The sequence below is a fragment of the Physella acuta genome, unplaced genomic scaffold, assembly GCF_028476545.2.
Source record: "Physella acuta isolate Inbredline_101_S28 unplaced genomic scaffold, ASM2847654v3 ptg000950l, whole genome shotgun sequence".
Classification (NCBI taxonomy): Eukaryota; Metazoa; Mollusca; class Gastropoda; family Physidae; genus Physella; species Physella acuta.
This window is the reverse complement of record NW_026732467.1, coordinates 70001-96425: the sequence shown is the minus strand read 5'-3', so window position 1 is coordinate 96425 and position 26425 is coordinate 70001. Positions and strand designations below refer to the sequence as shown.

The 26425-nt window shown below is 35.4% G+C and overlaps 1 protein-coding gene across 2 annotated transcripts in view; it reads left to right on the top strand.

Annotated features, from left to right (window-relative positions):
* The window catches only part of LOC131953766 (tight junction protein ZO-1), a 190528-nt gene that overhangs the window by 100801 nt on the left and 63302 nt on the right, over positions 1-26425 (top strand). For both annotated transcript variants that reach the window (XM_059317126.1, XM_059317125.1), the window contains exons 13-31: positions 638-667; positions 3093-3249; positions 3499-3601; positions 3791-3842; positions 4942-5115; positions 6471-6619; positions 8503-8553; positions 9421-9516; positions 9619-9704; positions 10807-11014; positions 12059-12156; positions 12699-12929; positions 13382-13442; positions 14122-14271; positions 15624-15775; positions 17603-17832; positions 18358-18531; positions 18905-19525; positions 25642-26037. In XM_059317126.1, the coding sequence (XP_059173109.1) occupies positions 638-667; positions 3093-3249; positions 3499-3601; positions 3791-3842; positions 4942-5115; positions 6471-6619; positions 8503-8553; positions 9421-9516; positions 9619-9704; positions 10807-11014; positions 12059-12156; positions 12699-12929; positions 13382-13442; positions 14122-14271; positions 15624-15775; positions 17603-17832; positions 18358-18531; positions 18905-19525; positions 25642-26037 (3219 nt within the window). The remainder of the gene's footprint in view (positions 1-637; positions 668-3092; positions 3250-3498; positions 3602-3790; positions 3843-4941; positions 5116-6470; positions 6620-8502; positions 8554-9420; positions 9517-9618; positions 9705-10806; positions 11015-12058; positions 12157-12698; positions 12930-13381; positions 13443-14121; positions 14272-15623; positions 15776-17602; positions 17833-18357; positions 18532-18904; positions 19526-25641; positions 26038-26425) is intronic.

Here is a 26425-nt window from a genome sequence, read left to right as displayed (position 1 = left end):
CACTTTTCAATAATGTGTAACTAGAGAATGTTAAGTACCAAATATTTTAATAATTTTAATCGTCTATTTTTAAACATTTTAAATGATTTTAATATTTAGTTAAAGGCATTTGTTTTTATTATTATTCAATGCTAATTCCATATTTGCTTTATTCTTAATTCTGTGCTGACAATGTAGATAACAGCAAATACATTTTTAAATATTTTTTTCTTAGCATATTCTTCTAAGTACATTACTTAGTAACCCACTGGGTGTAAACCCACAAATGTTGGTTGCACCAAATAACAACGAATGTATTTTATTAATGTGTAACATCGTATTACCAGTAGTTAATAATTATTGAAAATATACTCACTCATCTTTATAATTCTAGATATAGTTATGGTAGTAAATTCATACAACTTATTTTAACCTTTATTAATTCTATATTTTTTTGTTGTTAATTAACCTTAATAAAAAGCATTTTATTTTCACATAATAGTTTCTTAACCTATAATTTTAGTTTTAAATTAACTAACCCTAATTAAAGCGATCAGTTTCTCTAACCACCTGGTTAAGTTTTAACTGTCCCCCCCCCCCCCCTGCTGTACCATCTTTACCATCATTTCCATCATCCTCACCCCCCTCATTTTTTCAGGCGCTATGTTGATATGAGAAGTGATATCTGGTAATTTGGTTTTACATTTTCTGTTGTTCCATCACCCTTTGCCATGCAGGTGTTGTGATGTTGTTGTTGTTGTGAATCAGATGTGTGTGCTGTGTGTAGGCCAGTGGTCATTGTTGTGTTGTAGTTATTGTCTGGATGTATGTTATGCAAGTAGAGTTTTGGTGGACTGGTACATGCTTCCTTTAGAAATAGTGTGTTTTTATACTTAAAAATTTAAAAAAAAGTTAAAATAATATCAATTATACTTAATTATGGCTCTGATTTAACTGCTAAAGTGTCGTGTGCTATGAAGGTAAAAGATTATAAAGGCTGTGATAAGACACGTTTTTTAACATTTAATTGATTTATACTATAGGATGTACCAGTTGACCTGTATAGAGTTCATTGCATGAAGTTCATTGTTTTTGTTGCAACACAAAGTAAACACATTAAAACTTTACAATTTAAAATTTAAACTTACCTTTAACATTACGTTAAAGAAAATAACTAAAAACTGTTCATAATAATGCACCTGTGAATTGGTGTAAAATTATTCGACACCATAACAAAATTTACATAATCATTGAGTTTACCTGTGGATAAACTTGCATCTCTAATAGTCCACTTTTTTACTCTACGCTATTTTTCTTTACCTTTACTACTGTCTACGCTATTTTTCTTTACCTTTACTACTGTCTACGCTACTTTTCTTTACCTTTACTACTGTCTACGCTATTTTTCTTTACCTTTACTATTGTCTATAACTGCTCAGAAATAAAAGCATTAGTATGTTGTATTTGTGTACTTAGAAACCAGGACAGAATGCTGTGATGAATATTGTACATTGTTACTTATTTCACTATAGATGTTGCATGAATATTCTTTTGAGCTCTTTGTTTTTTGGAAGGTCCTATTCCTGTTGCATTTTGTTTTCTCATTTAGTCAAGTACTCCTTGACACGCAATTGCAAGTAGAATAGTTGGGGCAGTTATCTGTCTCTAAGGCATAAAAAGTGTACTAGTCTCTTATAAATTGGAGGATAAAATAGTCAGATTAGGGCTAACATAAGCACATGTTGTTTACAATATGTACAACTCAAGTTTAGCCTAGTTAAAATATTTAGAAACACTCCCACTCTCATAACCTTTAACATAAATAAATATTTGAATGTGGACCAATCATAACAAGCTAAAGTTAGTGTAAACAATTGTTTACTCAAGTTGTTTTCTTATTGATTTTGCCATGTTGGTTGAACTAGCTGGCACATTTAACTTAGACTTCTATCAACTGAATTTTTGTATTGGTACATCGTTAATTATTGCATCTTAATTGCATGTTAGTTAATATTTAACACAGCATGCTCATCAAATGAATTAGTTGTAATGTCTGTTATGTCCCTTATTGGGACTCAAGGTATCTAATGAATGAGGTAAAAAATATTTAATATTTAACACAGCATGGCTCATCAAATGAATTAGTCTAATCTCTGTTATGTCCCGTATTGGGACTCAAGATATCTAATGAATGAGGAAAAAAAAGTTAATATTTAACACAGCATGCTCATCAAATCAGTTAGTCTAAGCACTGTTATATCCCGTATTAGGACTCAGATATCTAATGAATGAGGAAAAAAATATTTAATATTTAACGCAGCATGCTCATCAAATCAGTCTAAGCACTGTTATATCCCATATTAGGACTCAGATATCTAATAAATGAGGAAAAAAATATTTAATATTTAACACAGAATGCTCATCAAATGAATTAGTCTAATCTCTGTTATGTCCCTTATTGGGACTCAAGATATCTAATGAATGAGGAAAAAATGTGCTGACCCATGCAAAAATGTGGGCAAAGGTTTTGTCCAGGTCAGCAGAATATGTGATAGAAGGGTGGATTTTTTTTTTCTGTGTGCACTCATTAACATTCCAGCTGTAGACCTAAGCTTGAGCCACAGTAGCATGTGTGAAATACCTGCATTGTTGTGTAACATACCTGCACTGGCGCTGGTAAACAGTGGGTGCATGTCGTGCATTGGGGGGGGGGGGGGGGGAATTCCCTGATATGTTAAGTATGGGAAAAAATCAAAATGTCTTCTGTCAACTTAGAAGTTGTTTCCTATCTTAAAAAATATTTAGAAATCATTAATTTACTGTTAAAAAAATGTCACCATTTTGGGTTTTATTTTTTATCTCAGTGAAAATAGTATTCAAGATAATAGATCAGGATGTTAAAATATATGTGTTCAATATAATCACATTAAATAATTCACAAATCACTTTTATTCTATTTTTACTTAGCGTTGAAATACTGTAATACACTTCCACTTTTTGTATTCTTTTAATTTTTAATTAAAATTGGATCCCTTTTAATTTACTTCTAGAAATGTGAGAAATCTTCATGGGTTTTTTTATATTTTAACAATTCAATTATTTTCTATTTTTAGCCTTGATCCCAGACAGGTGACATTCCTGAAAGACAAGCAGACAGGTTTAGGGTTACGTCTGGCAGGTGGGAATGCCACAGGTATCTTCATTGCAAGTGTTCAGCCAGGGAGTGCAGGGGAGATGCAGGGACTGGTGGAGGGGGACAACATTATTTTAGTAAGTGGTGTGGTCACCATTGGTGACTTGTCTGTATCTGTTGGTCTTATGGTCCATAATGGGACATTTCTGCAGCATAACAATTTGCTTAGCTTTGCAAAATAAAGATATATTTTTTTACTATTCATAGCTCATTCCATATTTACTGCCAAGCTAATTCCCTATTTACTGCCATCTGTATTTCTGTATTTACTTCCCTTGACATCCATATTTACTTCCCCTGACCAAAGTATTCTTGTATCCCAACAGGCCAATGATAAAGAGATCACTGGGTTGACCAGGGAAGAGGCTGTCTCCTACCTGACCAGTCTAGTAGGGGAGGTCACCATGGTTGTGCAATACAGAAAGGAAGGTTGGTACTTAGCTTATTTCCCTTTCTAAAGAAGATTCATTGTGAAAGTCACAATTCAATCTTAAAACTATATTTGTACCAGTATTATAATATTTTAATGTTTTCCCCATTCAGTCAGTTATGTAATGTAGCCCATTTGATCAATTATGTAATGTAGAAGACTTTGAAGATATTTTTATCTTTCTTTAGAGTATGATCGAATTATGGCAAGTCATGAAGCTGGGGATTCTTTTCATATCAGGTCAGTGAAATTTTTAACAATTTTTTACTCTCTTTTGTATCATAAATATAAACTCATTGTATTACCTTATGTGATGATAAAATACACAATCCAGAGTCATCTACTAAGTTTAACAAAAAATAAAACCACCTTAATGTGAATAGGGTGTCCAAAGGTATAGGCACATGATACATAAATCATAGGTTTCATGTTAAAATTTTGGTTTATATGGGTGCATAGAAAGACGGCTAGACACTGTGCTAGTTACATTATCTCACTGCCTATCTTGGCCATACACACATGGGTTCCAATAAACACTTTAAATTTTAAACAAATATTTAATACGAGCCGACCCGCTGCGTATCATACGCCGCTATTTAGTTGTTTTTTTCTACTTTTCAGTAATTTATAATTTGTGAATTCGACAGTACCAATGCTGCCATTGAAAATATTTGCTTAAAAACACTACCCCCCCCCCCCCCCCCCCACGTGAAAGCAGCCTCCTCTTAGTTACCTCCTCTAAGTTTAAAATCGTTTCAAACTCAATTATCTGCCCCTAATAGCCGTCACCAAACCCGTCTCTATGATTGTAAAATGTAAACAGAGTGAACACCGCTCACCAGATCATGTGGGGGTGGGGTGGGGGTGATAGTGATAGAGAGGAAGAGAGGGGACTGCAAAGGCGCGCTTGCAGCTTGTTTTCTAACTGATCCCAGAAGAGAATTATATATATAGATGGAGTCATAAGTCTTAGTGATATACTTAGAGCTAAGGTTCAGGCTAGAACAGTGTTTCTTAACCATTTTGAAGTTTCCAAACCCGACCTGTTTCTAATATACATTCACCAAACCCTTCTTAATAGTTCAAACGTCCACAATGACAAAATCTGATCACGAATCATGTGAGTCAGGTGTTGTCTTGATCTCTGCAGACCCCTGAGACTGACTCACCAAACCCCGTGGGGGTCCACCGAACCCAGGTTAAGAACCACTGGGCTAGAATAGAGATAAAGATGGAAAATATAAGCAGAAATTTTGTAATAAAAGTGTTACTGTTCGGATCATTTTAAAAAAAATCTACCCTAGTAGAAGTGAACTTAACTGACTCTCTCTGTTCCCAGGGTACATTTCAACTACACCCCTGCGGACCCAGCCACGGAGCACGTGTTCAAGATTGGTGACATCTTCCATGTGAAGGACACACTCTTCAGGGGTGTGGGCGGCTCCTGGCTGGCCATCAAAATCTCGGAGGACCCATCAGAGAACAAAAAGGGAACAATCCCCAATAGCAAAACGTGAGTTGTTTACAGGACATCAGGACTTCTATTTTGTTTTTAATTGTAATATTGGAGGAGATTTTCGCCAACACTATAAAGTATTATGTGTCAACATGTTACGTGCCATATCCCTAGTTGATTCCGAGTTCCGTCTGCTTTTCTTTATGGATTTACCCACATAAGTTCAATCTGTTTGGTTTTGGAGTATTTTCTCCTAGAGGAGTTGCTGTCCATAGCTTCTAGCCTTAACTGCCCTGGTGCTCAACTTTAGGATGTAGAATTAGCAACCCTGAGCTGTTGGTCCAAATTATGTGCCATATGCCTATTTGATTCCAACTTCAGCATGCTTTTCTTTCTGGATTTACTCACATAAGAACATTTCATTTTGGAGTTATCTGTCTTAAAGCCTTCGAGCCTCATCTGCCCTGGGGCTCAACTTTAGGGCTTTAAGAATTAGCAACCATGAGCTGTCAGTCCGAATTGTTATGTGCAATATGCCTCGCTGATTCCGTCTTCAGCTTGCTTTTCTTTCTGGATTTTACTCACATAAGAACGTATTATTTTGGATTAATCTCTATTAAAGCCTTCAAGCCTCATCTGCCCTGGGGCTCAACTTTAGGGCTTACAGAATTAGCAGATGTGAGCTGTCCTGTCCAACCATGCTGTCCCCTATCAGGGCTAAAATAACCCCTCACCAGTGTTGCTCTTAGATACACAACAGACCTGTAGTAGTAAATCTGATGCTTAGTCATTTTGTAAAATACATTAGCTTGTATTTTACACACATGCCCTTGTTTAAGTTGAAATTACCAAGTGGTCATCTTGCCATCGTTACCCTCCAAATTAATAATTACCTCCCTGATTTGTGTTAAACATTACAGTAGGACATAACACACCCCCTCCCGTTAATTACTAATTGACCCTAAGCCTAAAAGGAATACAGTTAGGAATAGACAGAGATTTCAAACCTGACGGTCTATAGGGCAAAAGTGAAGTAGAGTTCACTTGTTTCTGTGACCTCGGCATATGAAGAGATAGCGTGGTCAGCACTATGCCCAGCCGCCTTTACTTTCCCTAACTTTCCTCTACCGCTAGACCACTCCGTCCCACGAGATAGTGTTAGTCCAGTAAATGTTCTGGATAGAATAAGTTTATTCTGAACTGTTCCTGATTTCTTGTTTTGCATTCTATTAAATGTTTAGAGTTGGGGAGGGGAGGTAATGACTTGCAGGTTGACCAGTAGGTAGACCAGAGAGATTTGCTAGTGGCCTAAAAAATTATTATTTTTTTTTTTTTTAATTTACTTGCATCTTCTAGCCACTGAACCAATCAATAGGAGGTAATAAGTCACATGGTCTGTTTATTGTTGACAGGGCTGATATCCTGAAGACACAGCAGAATGAGGAAAACAACAACAAGGAGAACTTTCCCAACAGAGGCAGGGGCAGTCTTTTTAAAAGGAAAACTTCATCCCGTAGGAGTAAATCACTAGGGAAAGATCACTGGGATGAAGTTATTTTCGGTGAGTTATATCCCTTTAATTTATCTGAAACTTTTTTTCTTATTGTTGCATGATTGTTTTATTTATTTATTTTTTTGTATGTATATTTTTAATGGGTTAGCAGTTGTTTTTTAAAGCCTTGTTTCAAAGTTCATTCATAACTGTCCACTTATTTATTTATTTTTTTATTTATTTTTTTGTTCCGTTGTTTCTCTTTTGTAATTATTTTCTATTTTTGTTGTACTTTATTTTTCCCATAAAAGATGATGAAGATGAAGGTAAGGGCTTTGCTAAAGGTTAATTAATTGGCACTTATTTTTGTTTTTACTCATACACTTAATAACTGCCCACCTGTGTGTTAATTACAGTTTTACACTTAATTACTGCACACCTGTTTATTAGTTACACATTTGACTACTGCACACCTTTGTATTAGTTCTTTATCCACTCAAGATCACAGCATTTTGACTAATTACACAATTATTACTCTTTGATTTGAATTTTTAAAATAATACAACTTTTTTGTGTGTGTGTGTACTTCTAAGAAGTAATACATTTTATTAGAGACTTTTTATTATTTTTTTTATTAAATACTGGAAAAAAAATCAAATACTACTATTATCCCATGGTTGAAGAAGATATATTACAGATGACCAAGTTATTTAGTCATAAATTTCATATTATAAGTTGCCACATTTTATACTTTTAGATGTGTATCTTATGGTTATTCTATTTAGAAGTGTAAACATGCTATAGTAAATATATACATCAACTATATTTCATGATGCATAGCTTTATTTACTTGCAGTAATTTAATTTGTATACAGGCCAAGTAATGATATATTTATAAATATATTTTATAAAGTTTTGTTATTTAGGGGTGGGTGTATTCATGCTTAATAACTGTACTTTACAGGCTATATACAGGCATGATCTCTATCAATTTAGTAGAGATATCAAATAATAATGATTATAAACTGTACTCGAAATATACTTATCTAATTTAGGGCAATATATTTTATCTATATTATCATATATTTAAATATGTTTTATTGTGTGTGCTTGCTTTAATTATGATTTGAACACGAAAATCTCTGTTTTTTCAACTAAGAAACAAAAAATTAAAAAGTAACCTTTTTGTTTTTTTTAACTTCCATATTAATTCTCCCTGAACTTGATTAATCAAACTTGTTTTTAATATTTTACTTGATTGTCTGTACTTTAAAAGCTAACAGTGTTCATTTTATTACACATTTCACTTACCCCTTTCTCTCATTTTAAGATGCTTCTTTGTCCAAGTTTCTCTGCTTATAACTGTTGTTGTTTAGCTTCTCTTCCTGCTTTGACGCCTCTCCCAATATCCGTCTTTGTTTACAATCACACACCAACATTTTTTCCACACAGTTTAACTTATCTGATCACAACTGTCGAGATAATAATTTCAACCTTAAACTCATCTTTCAACAAATGTCACCTCAAGCCTTGATTCACACTTTTTTTTTTATTTCCACATAATTTATACATTCTTGAAATAACTTTAGATGCTTATAAATACAAAAAAATAGCTTTTATACATTTTACATGTTTTTGTTTTATAACATTTTTTTACAAACATAAACTTAGTTGTAGAGTAGAAGTATTTTTTTTTTATTCTTTCAATTTTAATCCAAGCTTTTATTTCTTAAGTAGATCTTCCTGTTTGTTAGTGTCTTTGAAGAAAAATGATAAAAGATAAATAATATTGCTAAAATTTTACACTACAAGAAATGATGGATAACAAAATTGAATTTTAATAACTTTGCTTGAAACTATACTAATAAATATATTACATTGAGATAAAACAAATATTTTTGACTAAATTGTAGTGTAAATTGGTTAATGAATTGTTTTCTTCTCTTACCCAGCCAACTTAAACACCAAGTTTCCAGCCTATGAGAGGGTGGTCTTCAGGGAACGTAAGTGGCATTTTATAAATTTACTTCCCATCTATAAATTCAAAACAATAACCAAGGGAGACAATCTACACCTATCTTCTTAAAAATTTTAAAATACAGCGATATTTAGCAAAAATCAAGTAAGAATGGGGAGCAATGTATATTGTTTAATTAAACAAGGTTATTAAAAAATATTTATGATCCCGTTTTCTCTTTCTTGCTTTATAAATCTTAGAATAATTCTACGATTGTATTTTAAATAGAAAACTATTAGCCTTATTAATTACTCAATGTGTAGAAGTGTTAAATAGCATCCTTTACTATTTTGATTTCTAGGGTGCATATTTGCCTTACTGTAGTGTCAACAATTCTTTGTTTTTCTTCTGTAAATTATGTCATCATTTAAATGTTGTTCACCTTTTCTATTTTGTAATGTAATTAAATCTTCTTTTTGTAAATATTTGAACCATATTACAGACCTAAGCACACACCTACACATGTTAATGTACTTGTTTTATTGGAGGGTAAAAAAATAAAATATAAATACCATTGACAATGCCGCCTCTTGCACAAACACTTTGGCAGTAATAATATTAAAAAAAAATTGCATTCTCAAAAGAAAAAAGAAAAGAAAAATCTGCACAATTCATCAATCAATATCTGTTACTTTAACAATCAAATTATCTTCTCTTTATCAATTGTTTGTCTTAGTATGTGAAGCACGAATTGAAACAAGAGAGAAGTTGTGCATAAATATACATTGGGGGGGGAGGGGGGTTGAGCAAGTAAGAGTGGGATCGGGGGGGTAGGTGTCAAGGTGAGGGTTTGTTTGACAAGGAGCATTGAAACAATGTTTGGAGACTACATTATACCATTTGTGCTTTTAAGCTGGCTTCATTCGACCTGTTGTCATCTTTGGTGCTATCGCTGACATTGCCAGAGAAAAACTACTAGCAGAGTACCCTGATAAATTTGACTCTCCTCGTAAGTTTTTTTCTGTTTCCTTTTATTTTTAACCTGCATCTTCCTTTTTTTTTTTTTTCAACTTGCCAGAAGTCTATAATGTTTATGTGTATTATGTTACAGAAGTAGAAAAGTCTACAGTTGGGGTTGAAAAGAAAGAAAAAAGTGCCATTATTAGACTAGGATCTATACGAGAGGCTATTACGCATGTGAGTTTTGCTTGGTTTTCTCTCTGTCCCTTACTGTTTTCTGGGTGAGGCTTAAAAAATTGTAAAACCAACAGTAAGTAGTAGTGTAATTCATCAGTAGAGAGTACTAAAAAAACTTTTAAAAAATTAAAGATTCCTCTTTAGACCTAACGATCCATTGGGCAGATGTAGTGGAGTTCATATGTTTCTTAACCTTGGCATATAAAGGGATAATGTGGTCAGCACTATGCCCAGCCGCCTTTACTTTCCCTAACTTGAGTTAGGTACCCATCAGAGTTGGGTGGACTCAGGGACGTTCCACTAACTTGAACCCGGATTCGAACACAAAACTATAGGGCTAGCAGTCTAGCACTCCACCGCTAGGCCACGCCATTTCATATGTACTGTTAAAAAATCTTAACATACCCTAAATCTTAGTTATAACCCAGTCTATGACTAGAGCTACTTCTGGCATTGCTGAGTCCACTCAGTACCAGGCATACTTTGGAAAAGTAAAAGAAATAAGAGAATTTTTTCTATAGAACTTAAACAAAGTTCAGCAGCAGTTCAGTATAATTGTTTACGTAGGGGGTCGGCGTGGTCCAGTAGGTGAAGCTCATGGTTGCTAAACTGAAAAAGTCTCGAGTTCAAACCCTCTAGGAGAGACAACTCCAAAATCAAACAACTGCTGCCTTGTAGTTTGCTCTTGGTTGGACAAAGGCTGTGGAAGCAAATCGAAAAAGAAAAGCACGCTGAAATCTGATTCAATGGCACATAACCTGTTGACATGAATACTTAATTGTGTTGGAGGGGATCCCTTGCAACACTAAAATAAAAAACGCAGAAGAAGAATATTTACTTAAATTTCCAGTTTTTTTGTAATATGTTTTTAACAAAAGATATTTTTGTTAGCCTCTCAGTGAGCCAATTTTCCCGACTGAGAATTTTCACCCAAAAATGTTATTGATTTATAAAATTTGTTATAGTAAATTAGCTACAGTAAAAGCACTTAGAAAGCGGTATTTTACCCTGAGGCAGTCTGCTGAAGTATTTAATTAATTTAATTTTATGCTGTTCCCCAATTTGAAAAAAATTGTGTATTCTAAAAAAAAATAACTTTCAGAGAAAACACTGCCTTCTGGACGTGACCCCACAGAATGTAGACAGGTTAAACTATGCTCAATTCAACCCAATAGTTGTCTTCATGAAAGCTGACAGCAAACAGGCGGTCAAGGACATCCGGGGCAGGTGGAAATCCCAGTCCAAGAACCCACGCAAGTTGCTGGAGCAGAGCGAGAAGATTGAGAAGACCTGCCCGCACCTGTTCACATGTGAGTGACCACCTTCTTCATGGTTGGTTGGGTTTGGTAGAGGGGTTAAGTTAGCCGGGCATTTATCTGACCACACCATCCCTTTATGTACTGAGATCCCTTCACATGTGAGTGACCACCTTCTTCATGGTTGGTTGAGTGTGGTAGAGGGGTTAGCCGGGCATTTATCTGACCACACCATCCCTTTATGTACTGAGATCCCTTCACATGTGAGTGACCACCTTCTTCATGGTTGGTTGGGTGTGGTAGAGGGGTTGAGTTAGCCGGGCATTTATCTGACCACACCATCCCTTTATGTATTGAGATCCCTTCACATGTGAGTGACCACCTTCTTCATGGTTGGTTGGGTGTGGTAGAGGGGTTAAATTAGCCGGGTATTTATCTGACCACACCATCCCCTTATGTACTGAGATCACAGAAAATCTATTTTTTCTACCCAATTTAACTGTCATGTCCATACAGTTATCTTTCCTTACTTTGACTTGGTTCATGGGGTTTATTCTAGTTGTGTTTTGATACTGCTCTTTAGTAAGTCCAATGGTTTCATTTGGATCACACTTCATGATCATCTTTCCCTGTTCTTGCCAAGAAACATGGGGCACATGAAGTAGAGTTCATCTGTTTCAGTGACCTCAGCATATGAAGAGATCGTGTGGTCAGCATTATGCCCACCCTTATTAATTTTCTCTAATGTGGGTTAGGTACTTATCAGAGATTAGTAGACTCAGGGACATTCTACTAACTTGATACCAGATTCGAACTCGAGACTTTTGGTTTAGTCTAGCACTCTACTGCTAGGTGACCCCCTGTCCCTCTAGGATGGCACTTAAGTGGACATTAATATTTTTAGATGGATGACCCCTAAACACAATACACCCTACAGATTTTAATTAGCACTTCTCATTTAGCTTGCTTTTCATTTCGTCCATCAATTTTCGCATGTTTAAACAAACAGAATGGTTCCCAAGCATTCACTGCCATGTACTGCAGACAAAGCTAATGACTGATGTTTGACCCACCTCTTGCATTTCTTGTCATTTGCAGCTGTGTTAAAACACATGGGGACGGACGCCTGGTTTCCCAAGCTGTGTGAAATGATAGAAGCCCAGCAGAGGCAGCAGATATGGATGTCAGAAAAACAGGTAGGTTTTTGGTTGCTTGTCGGGAGCAGCATGGCTGAGTGGTAGAGCACACGACTGCGAACCAGCGAGTTTGGATCACAGAGTCAAATTTTTAGGACTGACATTTTAGGAAACTGGGCATATAACTGACCACACTGTGCCTTCGTATGTTGTGATCACTAAAACAGGTGAACTCTACTTCATCTGCTCAATAGACGGTCAGGTCTGAAAGGGCAAATTTACTGTTGGGTTGTCAACAGAACGTCAGGTTATGTTAGGTCAAGTTATACCAAAAATAAGGAATCTAAACTTTATTAATAGTGTCTTCTATCATCAGTAACATTGTTTATTACTACTTAGATTAAATATATCAATGAAATGTTAAATTTTTAAAATTTAGTTTATTTGTGTAGCTGAAATATGTTACATCATTTTTTTTACTCAAATCCTCTTTGTTGAATCACAGAAACTTAACTCTACACCAGTGTTTGTTCCGCTAGCTTTTAAACTCCAACTTTTTAAACGATCAGCGTCTACTTTTACATTGCCAATCTCTTCCCCAGCCTGTGGATGACATGAGTGATGACTTCATGTTCCCCATGTCCACTCGGCTCAGCATGGCTGCTGGGGCGGACAGCGACTTCGAGGCCCCCCGCCCCAGGGATGATTTCGATGTTTCGCCCATGAGGAAGAAGACGCTGATGAGGTCATCGAGTGACCCTAGTGTCAACACCCATGAAAATATACCTGGGATACCACCGTACCCCTCACCCCCAACATATAAGAATCAAAAGGTGAGTGATGCATCATAAAATTGTACCTGAAACACAAATAAAATCTAACTTTTACGTACTAACATGCAATACCATACCTAGGAAAATATTATCCAACATAAATAACTATTAAATTTTAAGCTTATACATAGTGGAGTAGCAACTTAAAGATTATTATTTTGTAATGGGAATTTAATTTCATTGAAGCCTGAAAATAAAATTAGAATTCATTTATTTCTATAAATTTTATTTTAAAAATTGTATGAGTGTACAGCAGTATGATAAGTTTCTTAAACATTTACTAGACAAGCTATTTTCACACCTAAATTGTGTAAACCCTTAACCTACAAGCTATTTTCACAAGTAAATGGTGTAAACTCTTAACCTTCAAGCTACTTTCACAACTAAATGGCATAAACTCTTAACCTTCAAGCTATTTTCACAACTAATTGGTGTCAACTCTTAACCCACAGCTTCCACCAGATTCCAAATACTCCAACAGTGAATCCAGTCCAAGGTCTCCTGCCAGAGATGGTGAGTCTAGTCTTTTGTACGGGGTTAGAGTGTTAGTATGTGCTGTCCTAGACCCACATTCTAATGATCTCATTAGTCTAGTCTTTAGTACGGGGTTACTATGTGCTGTCCTACATCCTCATTAATCTGGCTGAAGGAAAATTATCTCATTATAACATTTGTTTGTTGTTGTTTTTTTGCAATTCTGTAGTTTGTTTAAAGTTAAACTTTACTTACATCTGTTCTTGCCAAAACAAAACTTTTTCTTCTATAACAAGAACATCAAACCTGTAACTATAACCACCTATACAACCCTCACCCAGTTTGACACAAATCCCCCCCGGACAATAACCCTCCCCCTCCCCCTAGATTGAGGTTTATATAAAAAAATATTAATGATGATGAAAACAGAAACCATAACTAAGAACAAAACAAACATAAGAAAAAGTACAGTATTTATTATGAGTTAATGGTTTTAATTGATTAGGATTTTTAAAAGAGATTGTCCAGGGAGGGGGGGGGGGGGGGGGGGGGTTATGAACAGACATCCCACTAATTACCTTTCTATAACATCTTCCCCCCACCACCCGAGTATTCACCATTTCATTTATTGTATTAAGATGTAACTAATGGAACACAAGTATAATATTAAAATCAACAAATTCTACCTAAGATTAAATTAACCCTTGTACGTCCACAGACTTCCAGATGCACCCTGAGGACCGCTACTACCCTTCCTACTACTCCGATCACATCAACTCACCGTCACGCTACATGGACAGCAGGGCTCATATAGATCCTTATGCAACCTTGACCCCCAGTGAGAGGTTAAGGCACAGAGTCTATACAGGTATGAAATGTCTTCATCAACTGTTGTAGTTGTGTGTATTGTGGGGATAAGGTTCAGAGTCTATCCAGGTATGAAATGGCTTCAACTGTTGTAAGTAAAGTAAAGTTCCCTTTTCAAACCTGACGGTCTATGGGGCAAGTGAAGTAGAGTTCACCTGTTTCTGTGACCTCGACATATGAAGAGATAGTGTGGTCAGTATTATACTCAGCAGCCTTTACTTTCTCTAACGTGAGTTAGGTACCCATCAGAGTTGGGTGGACTCAGGGACGGTCTACTGACTTGAACCCTGATTCAAACTCAAGACTTAAGGGTTAGCAGTTCAGCTCTCTACTGCTTGACCACTCCATCCCACTGTTCAACTGTTGTAGTTGTGTTTATTGTGGGGATAAGGTTCAGAGTCTATCCAGGTATGAAATGGCTTCATCAAGTGTTGTAGTTGTGTGTATTGTTGTGAGGATAAGGTTCAGTGAAATTTTGAGGCTTACCATTGGGGGTTTGATAACCTTTTGGGATGGTGTGGTTGCTCATGTGTGATTGAACACTAAAAAAATGTTTAGCGTATCTGGATCTTTTGAGATATCTCTGAACCCATGACAACTTGGACTAAAGATAGGGAAAGTTTATATTCATCAGTTTTTATTGAGTTGTTGATTCACAGTATACAAGTAATTGTAACGACTCATTCTAAATGATGACGCTCATGAAAAGCTTAAGTTTGTTCCTTTTGTAAAAATGTCATGTTTTTCAATCTAAGTATTTGAATTTATCAGACTTCAAATTTCTTCAAAGAGCAAGCTGTTGGTACCAACGAAAATACTTGTGTTTTTCTAAGTCTATAAAGTGTCTTAATATGTCGATTACAATTTTAAAAATTTTCTTTTTCAAATAATGAAATTTAAAATGAATTAAATAATATTCCTCCAAAAGAGTTAGTCACTGGTAGTTACAACATGTGTATAAAAGTGTATTATATCTTAGACTTTCTTAACCTGATTCACTTTACTTATTGTGGAGCATAGGGCCTCAACCATAACCTCCCATTTTGTCCTATCCCCAGCTGTTAATTTTGCATCCTTCTAAGACATCCCTGCTGTCTTCATTTCTTTGAGAAGACTCCGTCTCCAGGTCTGTCTTAGGTGCCCTCTCTTTCGCCTTCCCTGAGGGTTCCACTGAAACGCCACTTCCTTCTTATTTGTACTGTCAAAGGCTCCTGTCTTGTCCATCTCCATATGTCTATATTAGGCACTTTGTCCTGCCCCCTCAGTTTCAGAATCTGCCTTAGACATTTATTATCTTAAAACAGCTACAGATTTGTACATATTTGTTTAAAATAATATACCTTCCCCCCTCAGAGCAACCTTACCCTGGTGGTTACAATGAATTTGGCTTGACCAGGGAGAACTATGAGGGTCGGGACAACTTTCAGGGGAGCAGGCCTGGTGTACCTGTGGTCAACAACAGCCCACAACATCATCACCAGCCTGGCCCTGCTGGGGACAACAGGGTAAGTTTGTGTGGCTCAAAGTTTTCACATTGGAATAGTTAGACACGAATGAGGTTTAGGGTTAGTTTAGTGTCAAGTGAAATGTAAACGTGCTGCAATTTAAAAAAAAAAAAAATATTTAGAAAATGTATTTAACTGCATAATGTTGCAGATATGCAGCAGTTGGTCTTTTAATTTAAAATCATGATATAATTAAAACATGCTTTTTTTCTTTAGCTGTATATATATATATATATATATATATATATATATATATATATATATGTGTGTGTGTGTGTATAAACATAAACAAATATATGGGAATTTTTTCTAGTTACATTTTTTTAATCAAGCAGTTATGGGTTTGTTAATGTTAGCTGCAATGCAGTTTCATAGCATTTACATCATGCCACCACATTTTCCCACGTTTTTTTTTAACTTGCTTTCGCGTCTGGTTTTCCAATCAAATCTTGCAATCAAAATTTCGGGCACTTCCCAGTTAGCTAGTGCGCTGAAATTTTCAGGGAAGCTTTGTTTCCGATGACAATACAATATTCAATTATTATTATTACTAAATTGATCCATGGAAAAATTTTATTGATCATTTTACACCCCTATATATTTGTACAAAAAAGGGACATAACCTGGTAATTGTAATTTGATAAAACAAGGTTCGGTACTTTCCCTCTACTCGCTTACTGAAGGAGCGAGCACGCGATTGGCTGAGTAGTGGTCACGCGGTGTTTGTGTACAAAGGAAGTAGGCCTAGAATGTTGATGGTCGAATGGTTTGCACGCGAGGCAAAATGGTGAAAGAAACGGCAACACAGAAGAAACGTCGATTGGAAAAGGCACGTGTTTTTTACGAGTTGTCTTCGTTTACCCAAAAAAAAGTGAATGCGAGAAGATAAAATCGATAGCAAGATTTGAATGCAAACAAACAGACAAAGACTAAAAAGTAGAAAATAATTATCATTAAAAAAGTTTTTAAAAACCCACGTTTTCTGATTGAACTAAAAAGTAGAAAATAAATGCTATACATCACAATAATGCAAGTGATCACTCTACTATAAGCGATGAAAAACGCCGTGATTTTCTTAGAGTTTCTAATACTGTTGACTCTCTACAAGCTCCCTAATAAAAGTCAATAGTATTATCTAATCAATAGTAATATAACTTTTACATCTTATATTAACAATGACAGATAAAAAACTTTTACTTCAGCGCCCCACGTTTTTCATCGCTTATAGTAGAGTGATCGCTTGCATTATTGTGATGTATAGCATTTATTTTCTACTTTTTAGTTCAATCAGAAAACGTGGGTTTTTAAAAACTTTTTTAATGATAATTATTTTTTCTGCTACTTATACTCACCTATTTAATTATTCAAAGATTAATTAAATTACAGATATTAAAATGGACTTGTAGATCACTAAAAAGTTTATTTATATAATTGTATCTCTAAAAATCTAATGTGGATAAGTGGGGACATAAAGACAGTATATGATTAGTTATTGTCAAATCTTTACTCAGCTTAAAATTGTTTTCATTAAGAACTATAGCTTGATTACACAACAGTTTTTATTGCTATGATTTTTAATAATGGATAGGATAACATCATATATCATTTTAAAGAATACATTTTTATTCAATCAGAATACACCTTTATCAAGTGAAATAGTCTTGATTCAAAAAAATTAAATGTTTTTAAAATTGAATCAAATCTTGATTTAAGTAAGGGAAATAGATCTTAATGCAAGGGAAGTAAGTATTGCCATAAGGGAATTAAATATTGGAAAACAAATATTCAGCACTATTGGACCATCACAGGAAACTTGACTTTCTTCAGGCCTATAACGATAACTCGTCCCACTCGAGCGACTCCTACAGTAAATACGTCAGCTCACCACAAAACAAACACGATGACACAAAACTGAGGGAAAAATTTGGGAATCTCCAGATCACTGGCAGGGAGAAGAGCCCGGGTCATGACCCGTATCGCTTCACCAGGAGCACGGCCCACCCGGTGACTGGCAACGTGGACAAGGCCAAGTTGTCTGACCTCTCTGCTCGTTACAGGTTGGTGGTTTTTTGTTTGTTTGTTTTTTAAATTAATAACACCAAAGAGAAGTTCAACTGGTTAATTTATTTGTGTAATCAGCCTATGTAAGTCCGACTCATTAATTGATTAATGTAATAGACCAGTCTAACTTCGTTTATAGTGTTATAGTGGTAACCAGTGTTTCTTCCAGACTTTTTTCTCCTTTCGGGGGGGGGGGGGGGGATGACAACAACACTGGTAAAAATAAATGTTTTCTATATAAATTCCATTTTGTTCGGGGGGGGGGGGGGGGGCTCTGCCCCCACAAAGAGATGCCTGGAAGAAACTCTGGTGGTAACCCACTTCCAAGGTCAACCCAACTAATAAATTAATTAATGGAATCCACTAATACAACAATAAAGTAAAATTCATTCCAGTCAAAACAACTTTATACACCTGTTTGTAAATAAGTTTTTAATTTTAAAAAATTAACATTTTTTTTAATACCAGATTAACTTTTTTTTTATCCCCTTGCTAATAAAACGTACAAAAAATATGTATAGGAAGCAAGATGGCCAATCAAAACCCAGCAGCAACAAAACAGCTACACTTCCTGCCACACTTCAACCAATCAAAAAGAAGGAACCACCCCCTGTTCCTGCAAAAACAATCTCCCTCAAACAAAGAGGAATAGAGCCAGATGAACTGAAGATGAGAAATTATGAAAATTCTAACAGGTTTGTCATACTATTGCACCCTTTTTTCACTAGTTGAAACTGATAAAATGCTCTTATATAATATCATGAAGTGAACTAGATTTTTAGGCCTAGAATTTAATTTTTTTCTGTTTAAAATGACCTTAAATATGTATATAATTTTTTTTAAAAACTTTGCATTATTCAAGAAAAAGTTATAATTTATGGTAAATTACTTTTGAATTCATCATAGATTAGGATATATTTATTTAAAATAATTAACGAAAATAAGAATATATATTTCATTAAGATTATGGTTCTTCTAATTGAAGAAAATAAATGAGAAATTAATATTTGATTTGTATTTTTTATAAGTTTTTAAACTTATGTTTCTATTGTTGTTATGTTTCATCAGGGCATACAACTATGCTGATATCAACACAGCCTCTGGACGTCATGGCCCACACCAGGGGTCCGGCACGCCGCCCCTCCCCCCGCCTCCATCGACCTCGTACCCAGGGGGCCTGGACACCGACCGCCCCTACGAGTACATGTCCTCGCGCCAGGCCCAGAGCTCTGTCCACAGCCTGAACAACCTGGCTAGCAGCAACACCAGGCTGGACCACACGCCACCGCACCAGTCCTCCCCGCAGCACAGCACCAACTCCCTCCACCACCAGAACATCCCGGGCAGCTACAACAACAACGCGCTGCCGTCGTCGTACCAGAACAACCTCGACTTCGCCCAGCAGCAGCGGCAGCAGTTCAACCAGGGTGGGCGGGGCTACAGCCTGGACTCTGCCATCCCCCCGCCCCTGCCCCCGCACCCCAGCGACCAGGACTACTACGACTCGAAAGCTTTTGCCAACGAGGTGTACATGGAGCATAAAGAACTTCAGAGAGCGAGGCAGGTTCGAATCCAGCCTGGGCATGGACAGTACCCTTCTATCCCTGAACAAGGCATGCGGGATGGTGTGAGGGACATGTACCCTGGGAATATGCCAGCGTCAATAGACGGGGGATACGCCCGCCCCAGGTGAGAGTTTACGGACTGAATGGTGATCTAAAAATAGATTCACCTGAGAGTCTTACCTTTAAGCAAGTTTAATGGTGATCTAAAAATAGATTCGCCTGAGAGTCTTACCTTTAAGCAAGTTTGCTCACACTTCTTTATACAATGCAAGTTTAAAAACCGCCACACCCCAACGCATGTTGAACATTAATACTGTTCCCAGAAGTCTTGTTTCATTTGCTAACTTCGGGTCTTGACATGCATGGAGAATTAATTTTTTTTTTTATACTAATTTAAACCACTACACAATATATTTTGGACTAATTATTTCGTTGCATATTTTAAATTAAAATATTTTAAACATGGGATTTATTTTTTGAATTTTCGATAATCTCAGTTGTTAAAAATATTTTTTTTAAAAGCAGTCCATTCAATTTGTTATATTTGTAGTTAAAGGTGTTTTTTTAATCATTTGATAAAATAATTTAAAAGTTTACTATCTTTTCAAAAATGCAAGAACTATATTTCTGTAAGTTCAAAATAAGTTTTGTTAAGTGTTCTACTTAATTAAATGATTTTCACTTTTGAGATTAGAACAAGTCACAGTTTATTTTTATAATACCATAGTGAATGCCAACATGGTATGTCTAATTAAATAACACCACCGTTTTTAATAGAAATATTTTTCTTTCATAATACTGTGGATTTTGTTTTGCTTAAAAAAATTTTTTTTACTCATGATGTAAAATGCGTAACAGTTTTTATAAAGAGTTTGTTTTAGAATGGTTCCAATGAACAAATGTTAAAATGTAAAGATAAATCAACTTTCAACAAATAAATGCAAGGGTGTTCCTATACTAAGATCAATGATTAAACTCCCTTAGAGGCTAGATAGAGGCAGCAGACCAACTATGTGGCAGGTTTTTTTTTTTACACTTGATCACTTTAATTGCCAGTTAATCATTCAGCAGCCAAATTTTTTTTTAACAATAGGTTTGTTAAGGTCACTATTTTGTGTACTTAAAATGTTAAGATGTACGGTTATCACGATATATGAATCTGTTAGAGAAATTTTTAAAGTTGTTTTGAAAACTATTCCAAGGTTATCGAGTATGACTTTAAAGCATGTAGGAAATGCTTCTTTTGCATGCTGCAAATTTTTCTTTGCATGTTTTTATTTTTTTTTTCATCAAGAGCAAACTAATAAGTTAACTATGGGTACAATTTTTTAAACTCATTTAGCCACTACAAACAGGCAAAATTAAAATCTTTGTTTTAAAATATACTAAAGCAACCAGTGTGATATAATCTTCAAATTAAAATGCTTCGTTAATTGTTTTATTAATTTGGAATATCTGGTAGTTTTTGCTTCTTTTTTTTTTAACACTCACATTTCGTTATTACATTTTTTAAATGTATGTAATTTAAGAACAAACTAAGCATAGACTTTTAAAAAACAGTTTGTTTCATATAATGTTATCCATAATTTTCATTTTAATCATAAATTTTTGTTTCTTTTTCCTTTGTTTTCTTTACATGTCAAAGCCAAACACAACAAATATTCTCTCATACAAGGTACCAAAAGCAATGCATCCACACTCAACATTGTACTGTTTGCTTATCATTATTGTATTCAAAGAATGCTTGCAACTTAGGGATGATTTTTGTTGCTGTAATGGTTGGTTTTAAAGTAGGGTGAAGAGTATTGTCATAATACAAGTAGTAGATGAATTAGACATTTTTATACTGTCATGAGACCAGTGTTCTGATCTAAGCCCTACGTTTGTTTCAGTTTTATTTAATTTAGCTGTTCAATTAAATTTTTTTTTCATGTTTTTTAGAATCGTTCACGCTTAATTTGAAAAAGTATTTTTTAGATACTTCATATCTGAGTTGTTTTAAATATCCCTATATCTTAGTCTGGACTGAAGATAGGCTGCCGTTGTATATATCTTTTTATCTGGTAACCAGAATCATCTTTTAAAATTATCTTCATTATCTAAATATATATACCCATTATTAAAGATTTTAACTTCAAAGATCTATTATATCAATTACTTATCAGTGTATGTATATAAGAAATGATTCATTATTTAAATGTGTGTCTCAAGACTATCCATTCAAAATTCCTGAATTTTAGGAATAGTATTTTCTACTTAATATATATTTAACTATACCTCATAGCAGTTGCCTTGTCCAGCTGTTCTCATAATAAGAGTAACAAAATATTTGTGGTATATTCATGCTTCACATAACCTGTCACCCCCTCTTGGTTGTCATTCATGAACTCATCCAAAGATACTGTAAATAGCTCATATCACTCCCACCTACCCCCTCATCAAATATTCTTATATAAACTGCATATTTATTGACTTGATGGAGAATAACACTGTGACTTGTACTTACAATTTTTCATTGTATTTGATATGTACAGAGAAGATTTGTACAGTTATTTGCATGAATAAAATTACATAAATCATCCCTGAGTTTGAGCCTCTCTTGTTTATTTTAAACACTGTATTTGATTGGTGTATAGGATGTTGTGATTTAAAGCGCACCCTATATGTTAAAATAATGTTCAGAAGGGGAAGGGGGGATGCTCCTATACACCTTCAAATACAGTGTTCAGCTATTAATATGCTATGTTTTACTAACTTGCATTTTCGTATGTAAATTTTGCTCAAATTTAACAATGCTTTCATTGACGTATTCTTACTTTGAAGATACCTCTGTCTATCAAAGCTTACCCAACGTAGTTGTGCTAGCTAAAATTTCAATGTAGAGTAATTCATGAAGCTAGTTTGTCCAAAACCTTTTCAATATAGCTTTTAATTACAAAACCTTCTTATTATAGTTTTTATTAATCTATAAATTGAAGCATGTAATTATGGCCTCAACACCTGCACAAAGCTGTGTCTATACACTAGAATGACCTCTGACAATGTGACCTCATATGTATTATACCTGCTATTTTACACTTTACCTCTCCAAAACAAAATTAAAATGCAAACAATGAGGTAATCATTCCTTTGTAAATTTACACACTAGCACAGGGGTCGGCAACCTGCGGCTCGCAGGCCGCATGCGGCTCTTTTGATGTCAAGATGCGGCTCTTCAGCTCCATGCACAAATATCAATAATTATTTTATTTTCAAAACTCATAAAAATATTGTTCTACAACATACGGTAATGAACAAAACAATAATAAGGATAAACAATAAACACTCACTATTCTATTAGAATACTCCCTATTCCAATGTACTTCCTTGTTTTCTAAAACTGAGTTATTTAAATGTAAACAATGCCTGTGCTTGGATCATATTCATCAGGGCACGGGTTTACCTACACTACCACCCAGCACGCTATAGGGCGTACTGTATCAAAGCCTTGGTTGTGAGTTATTCATTCACAGTAATATCACCGTTAATCACTCAGTGTCAGGGATGGAAAGTGGCACTCTCGTGAACCCCATTACACTATTCCAGGGGTGCCGCGTAAGGCCCCTAGCTCAGTTTAGTTATCGAATGTCGTGTGCCGCATTATCAATGTTGTAGTGTGCTCCTTAAAACGAACATAGTGCTCAGGGGATAACCATGGGCGCCAAATCGCACCCTGCAGAGACTACGGAGGATGCACCTGATTTAATTTAGTGAGCGACTGTAGCAACCCATTTTATCCATCAAGTTGGTTGCGCCTGTTGCAGTTTTACCACCGAATATAGTAGTATCCCTTACCCGCTATGCAGGACGCCCGTTAAGGATGACAAGTGCTAACATAGCACTTTGGAACTCTGGGCGCCAAACCGTGCATTGACAAAAATCGCACCATCACAGAAATATTCTTGGGAGTATTCTCATTTATTCTCCAGAGTTCCATGGCACTTGGATGAACGGTGTCGAACCGTCCCAACTTTTACTTTTTATATACCGTATATAGATTAAAATCGCACCCTCCTGAGGCACCGCCCTTACGAAATTTAAAAAAAAAAAGATTTTTTTACAGAAACCTCCCCTGGAGTTTTCTAATCTGGCGATCGGATAAACGGTGTCAATCCGCAATTGAGTTTTTTCTTTATATAACTTAAATAGAGAAGAATCGAATCACGTCCTATGAGAGAGTCACCCCTGGGATTTTGACTTTTTTTTTGCAGATACCTCCCCAGGAGTATTCTCAACAACTTAATTATATATATATATATATATATATATATATATATATATATATATATATATATATATATATATATATGTTAGTGGCACTTTAAAAACTGGAAAATTTTGTAAATTGTAACTTTTGGCTCTTCCATCTCAAAAGGTTGCCGACCCCTGTACTAGCATGTTATACTTGTACAAACATTTACTGTCTTAGACAAAACACTTACCTCCCTTTCTATCATTGCACCTGTCAGTTAAAATAACTCTGGCATAACAATTGCACCAATGTGATAGCCAGCTGGTATCATAAAATGATCTTTAACCAGCTGAGACATGATCTATAAAGAAAAATATTACTTATATATCACTGAATTGGATGAAGGCATTTGATTAGTATAATTTCCCTCTTAGATTTTAATTTTGGTATAATTTCTTATGTTATAAAAATAAATTGAATCTTCAATTCTAATATTGAAATATCTTTCATTAAAAAATATAGGAAAGGGCATCAGTTCTACATATAAGTTTATTAAATTATTCCTGCAATCTAAAATATGTATGGGAATCATAATGAAAATCTAATGTTTTTAAACATAAATGTTAGTTGAGTGTTAACTAGTTTACACTTAACAAAATTTGGTTTTCTTGTCTTAATCTTATTGATCCTTTATAAAAAAATAATGGTTAAAAATATATTTCATTATATATATTTTCATTTATTAGCTGAAAATACTACCACCTATTGCTGTCTTAGGTATAAAAAAAAAACTAATTGCAAAAATATTTCATTTGATCTTGTGTAATTGTACTGTCGCTTATTAAAACTAATATTTGTCCCAGAGGCGTAGCGGGGGGGGGGGGGGACGGGACATATGTCCCCTGGCGCCGATCTTAAGGGGCGTCAAAATGGTTTGGAAAACCAAATTATAAATAGTTTGAGAGCGGGAGGGGTGCAAATTGAAAGTTTGAGGGGGTTGCAAATCAAAAGTTTGAGGGGGGTTATATAGATTAAAGAGTTACTGTTTGTTTCAATATTGGCATCAAAGTCCAGTCCTTTCCTAATATGTCTGAGACAAAGAAATGACTAGCGCCTGATCTAGGCTTAGTTGAAGATTTAGAGTTATAATATAACTAGCATTTTGGGTCTGTGGTTTAGTTTTGGTTAGGTCTGAGGTTCAAGTACCAAATTGATAAAGACAATTGTCTAGATTTTAATTACATCCTGACAGCTTAATTTTTAAAAATTTAAATAGTAGAAAGCATTATTACACATTGCAAAAATTGTTTATTTATATTATTAATAGAAATGTATTGTAATAGATAATTATATAAGCCTAGACTTAAAAAAAAATCTTTAAACCTAAGTGGAGGGTAATTTATTTCTTTATTACTAATATGGGATTTTTTTCATCGGCAAAGGTGCTCCAATAATACTAAGCTACATAGGAAATGTATTTAGTGCTGACTGTGTCTTTGATACATTGTCGTCAAATTAAACCAGACAGTGATTCCTGAGTTTAGCTCTGTCTGCTATATAGATATAAACAAACATGTATTGGAATAGTTTTAAAGGCCTGCTTTCAAAATAGCTTTAGTAAATAATAGGACTTTGTGAATTCAACTGAATGTGATAAGTACATATGGCACTAGGGACAGCGTGGTCAGAGGGTTGAGTCTTGAGTTCAGATCCTGGGCTCGGGTCTGTAGGGCGTCCCTGAGTCTACTCAGCTCTGATGTGTACCTGATTACTATTAGGGAAACAGACGGCTGGGCATAGAGCTGACCACACTATCCCTCCATATGCTGAGGTTATTAAAACTGATAAACTCTACTTCATCTGCCCTATGTGTCTTGGGCATGAACAGGAAAAGATGATGACACGGCGTTAAGTTTTTTTCAGTTGCTTCTAGAAAATCTGGCATTGTTTTGGTGAATTGGACTGCAAATATTTTAAATTAAAAATAATTATTTTTTGTCCTTTAATAGAACTGATGATGAGCAGCTCCAGGACATGCAGTCCTCACGCTTCCGAGCCAAATCTGAAACACGGTTGCCGGAAATTTCCGGCATGCACCCCAGGTACAACAGCAGCACCAGCAACCTGCAGACCAGCAGGGTGGACGAGGAGGTCGGCCGGGGCAAGACGCGGGGGAACCTCACCAACGGAGCAGGCACCACGGGCAGCATCCTGACCAACGGCTACCTGGGCGGAGGCGGCGTCAACGGCTACAGCCACAGCCGGGGGAGGAACAGCAGCCGGTATAAAAGCTGGGACGCGGCTAAACATGAGCATGACATGTTTACTGCCTACTCCAAGCTAATCACTTCTCAGGGTTTCCATCCACAGAGGCGAAACTTCTCTATGAGTTCCGGAGAGCTGAGGTAGTTATTCTCTTTCTTCAGGGGCTGTCTTATGGCCTCTCTGTGGTGGCCTCTGTCTGATAGCCTCTATCTGGTGGTGGTCCATGCTGTGCTTGATACTAACATCAGCTTAATCATATGGGTCTTCAAGAACTGTTGGCAGCTTGGATATATAGTTTCTGCATTTCAGTCTTAAATATATAATATACTATATATTTATTTATAGATTCTATTTATGCCTTTGTTGTTGCTTGCTTCTAGCAATAAAAGATATTCATCCACAGGTTTATGTTAAGCTTCAGCTGCTTGTGAACACTTGTAAATTTATAATAAATATGTAGTGTTACATTTACACACATATATATTTAATTTTTTTATTTATTTATACATATACGAAACATTTTTTTTA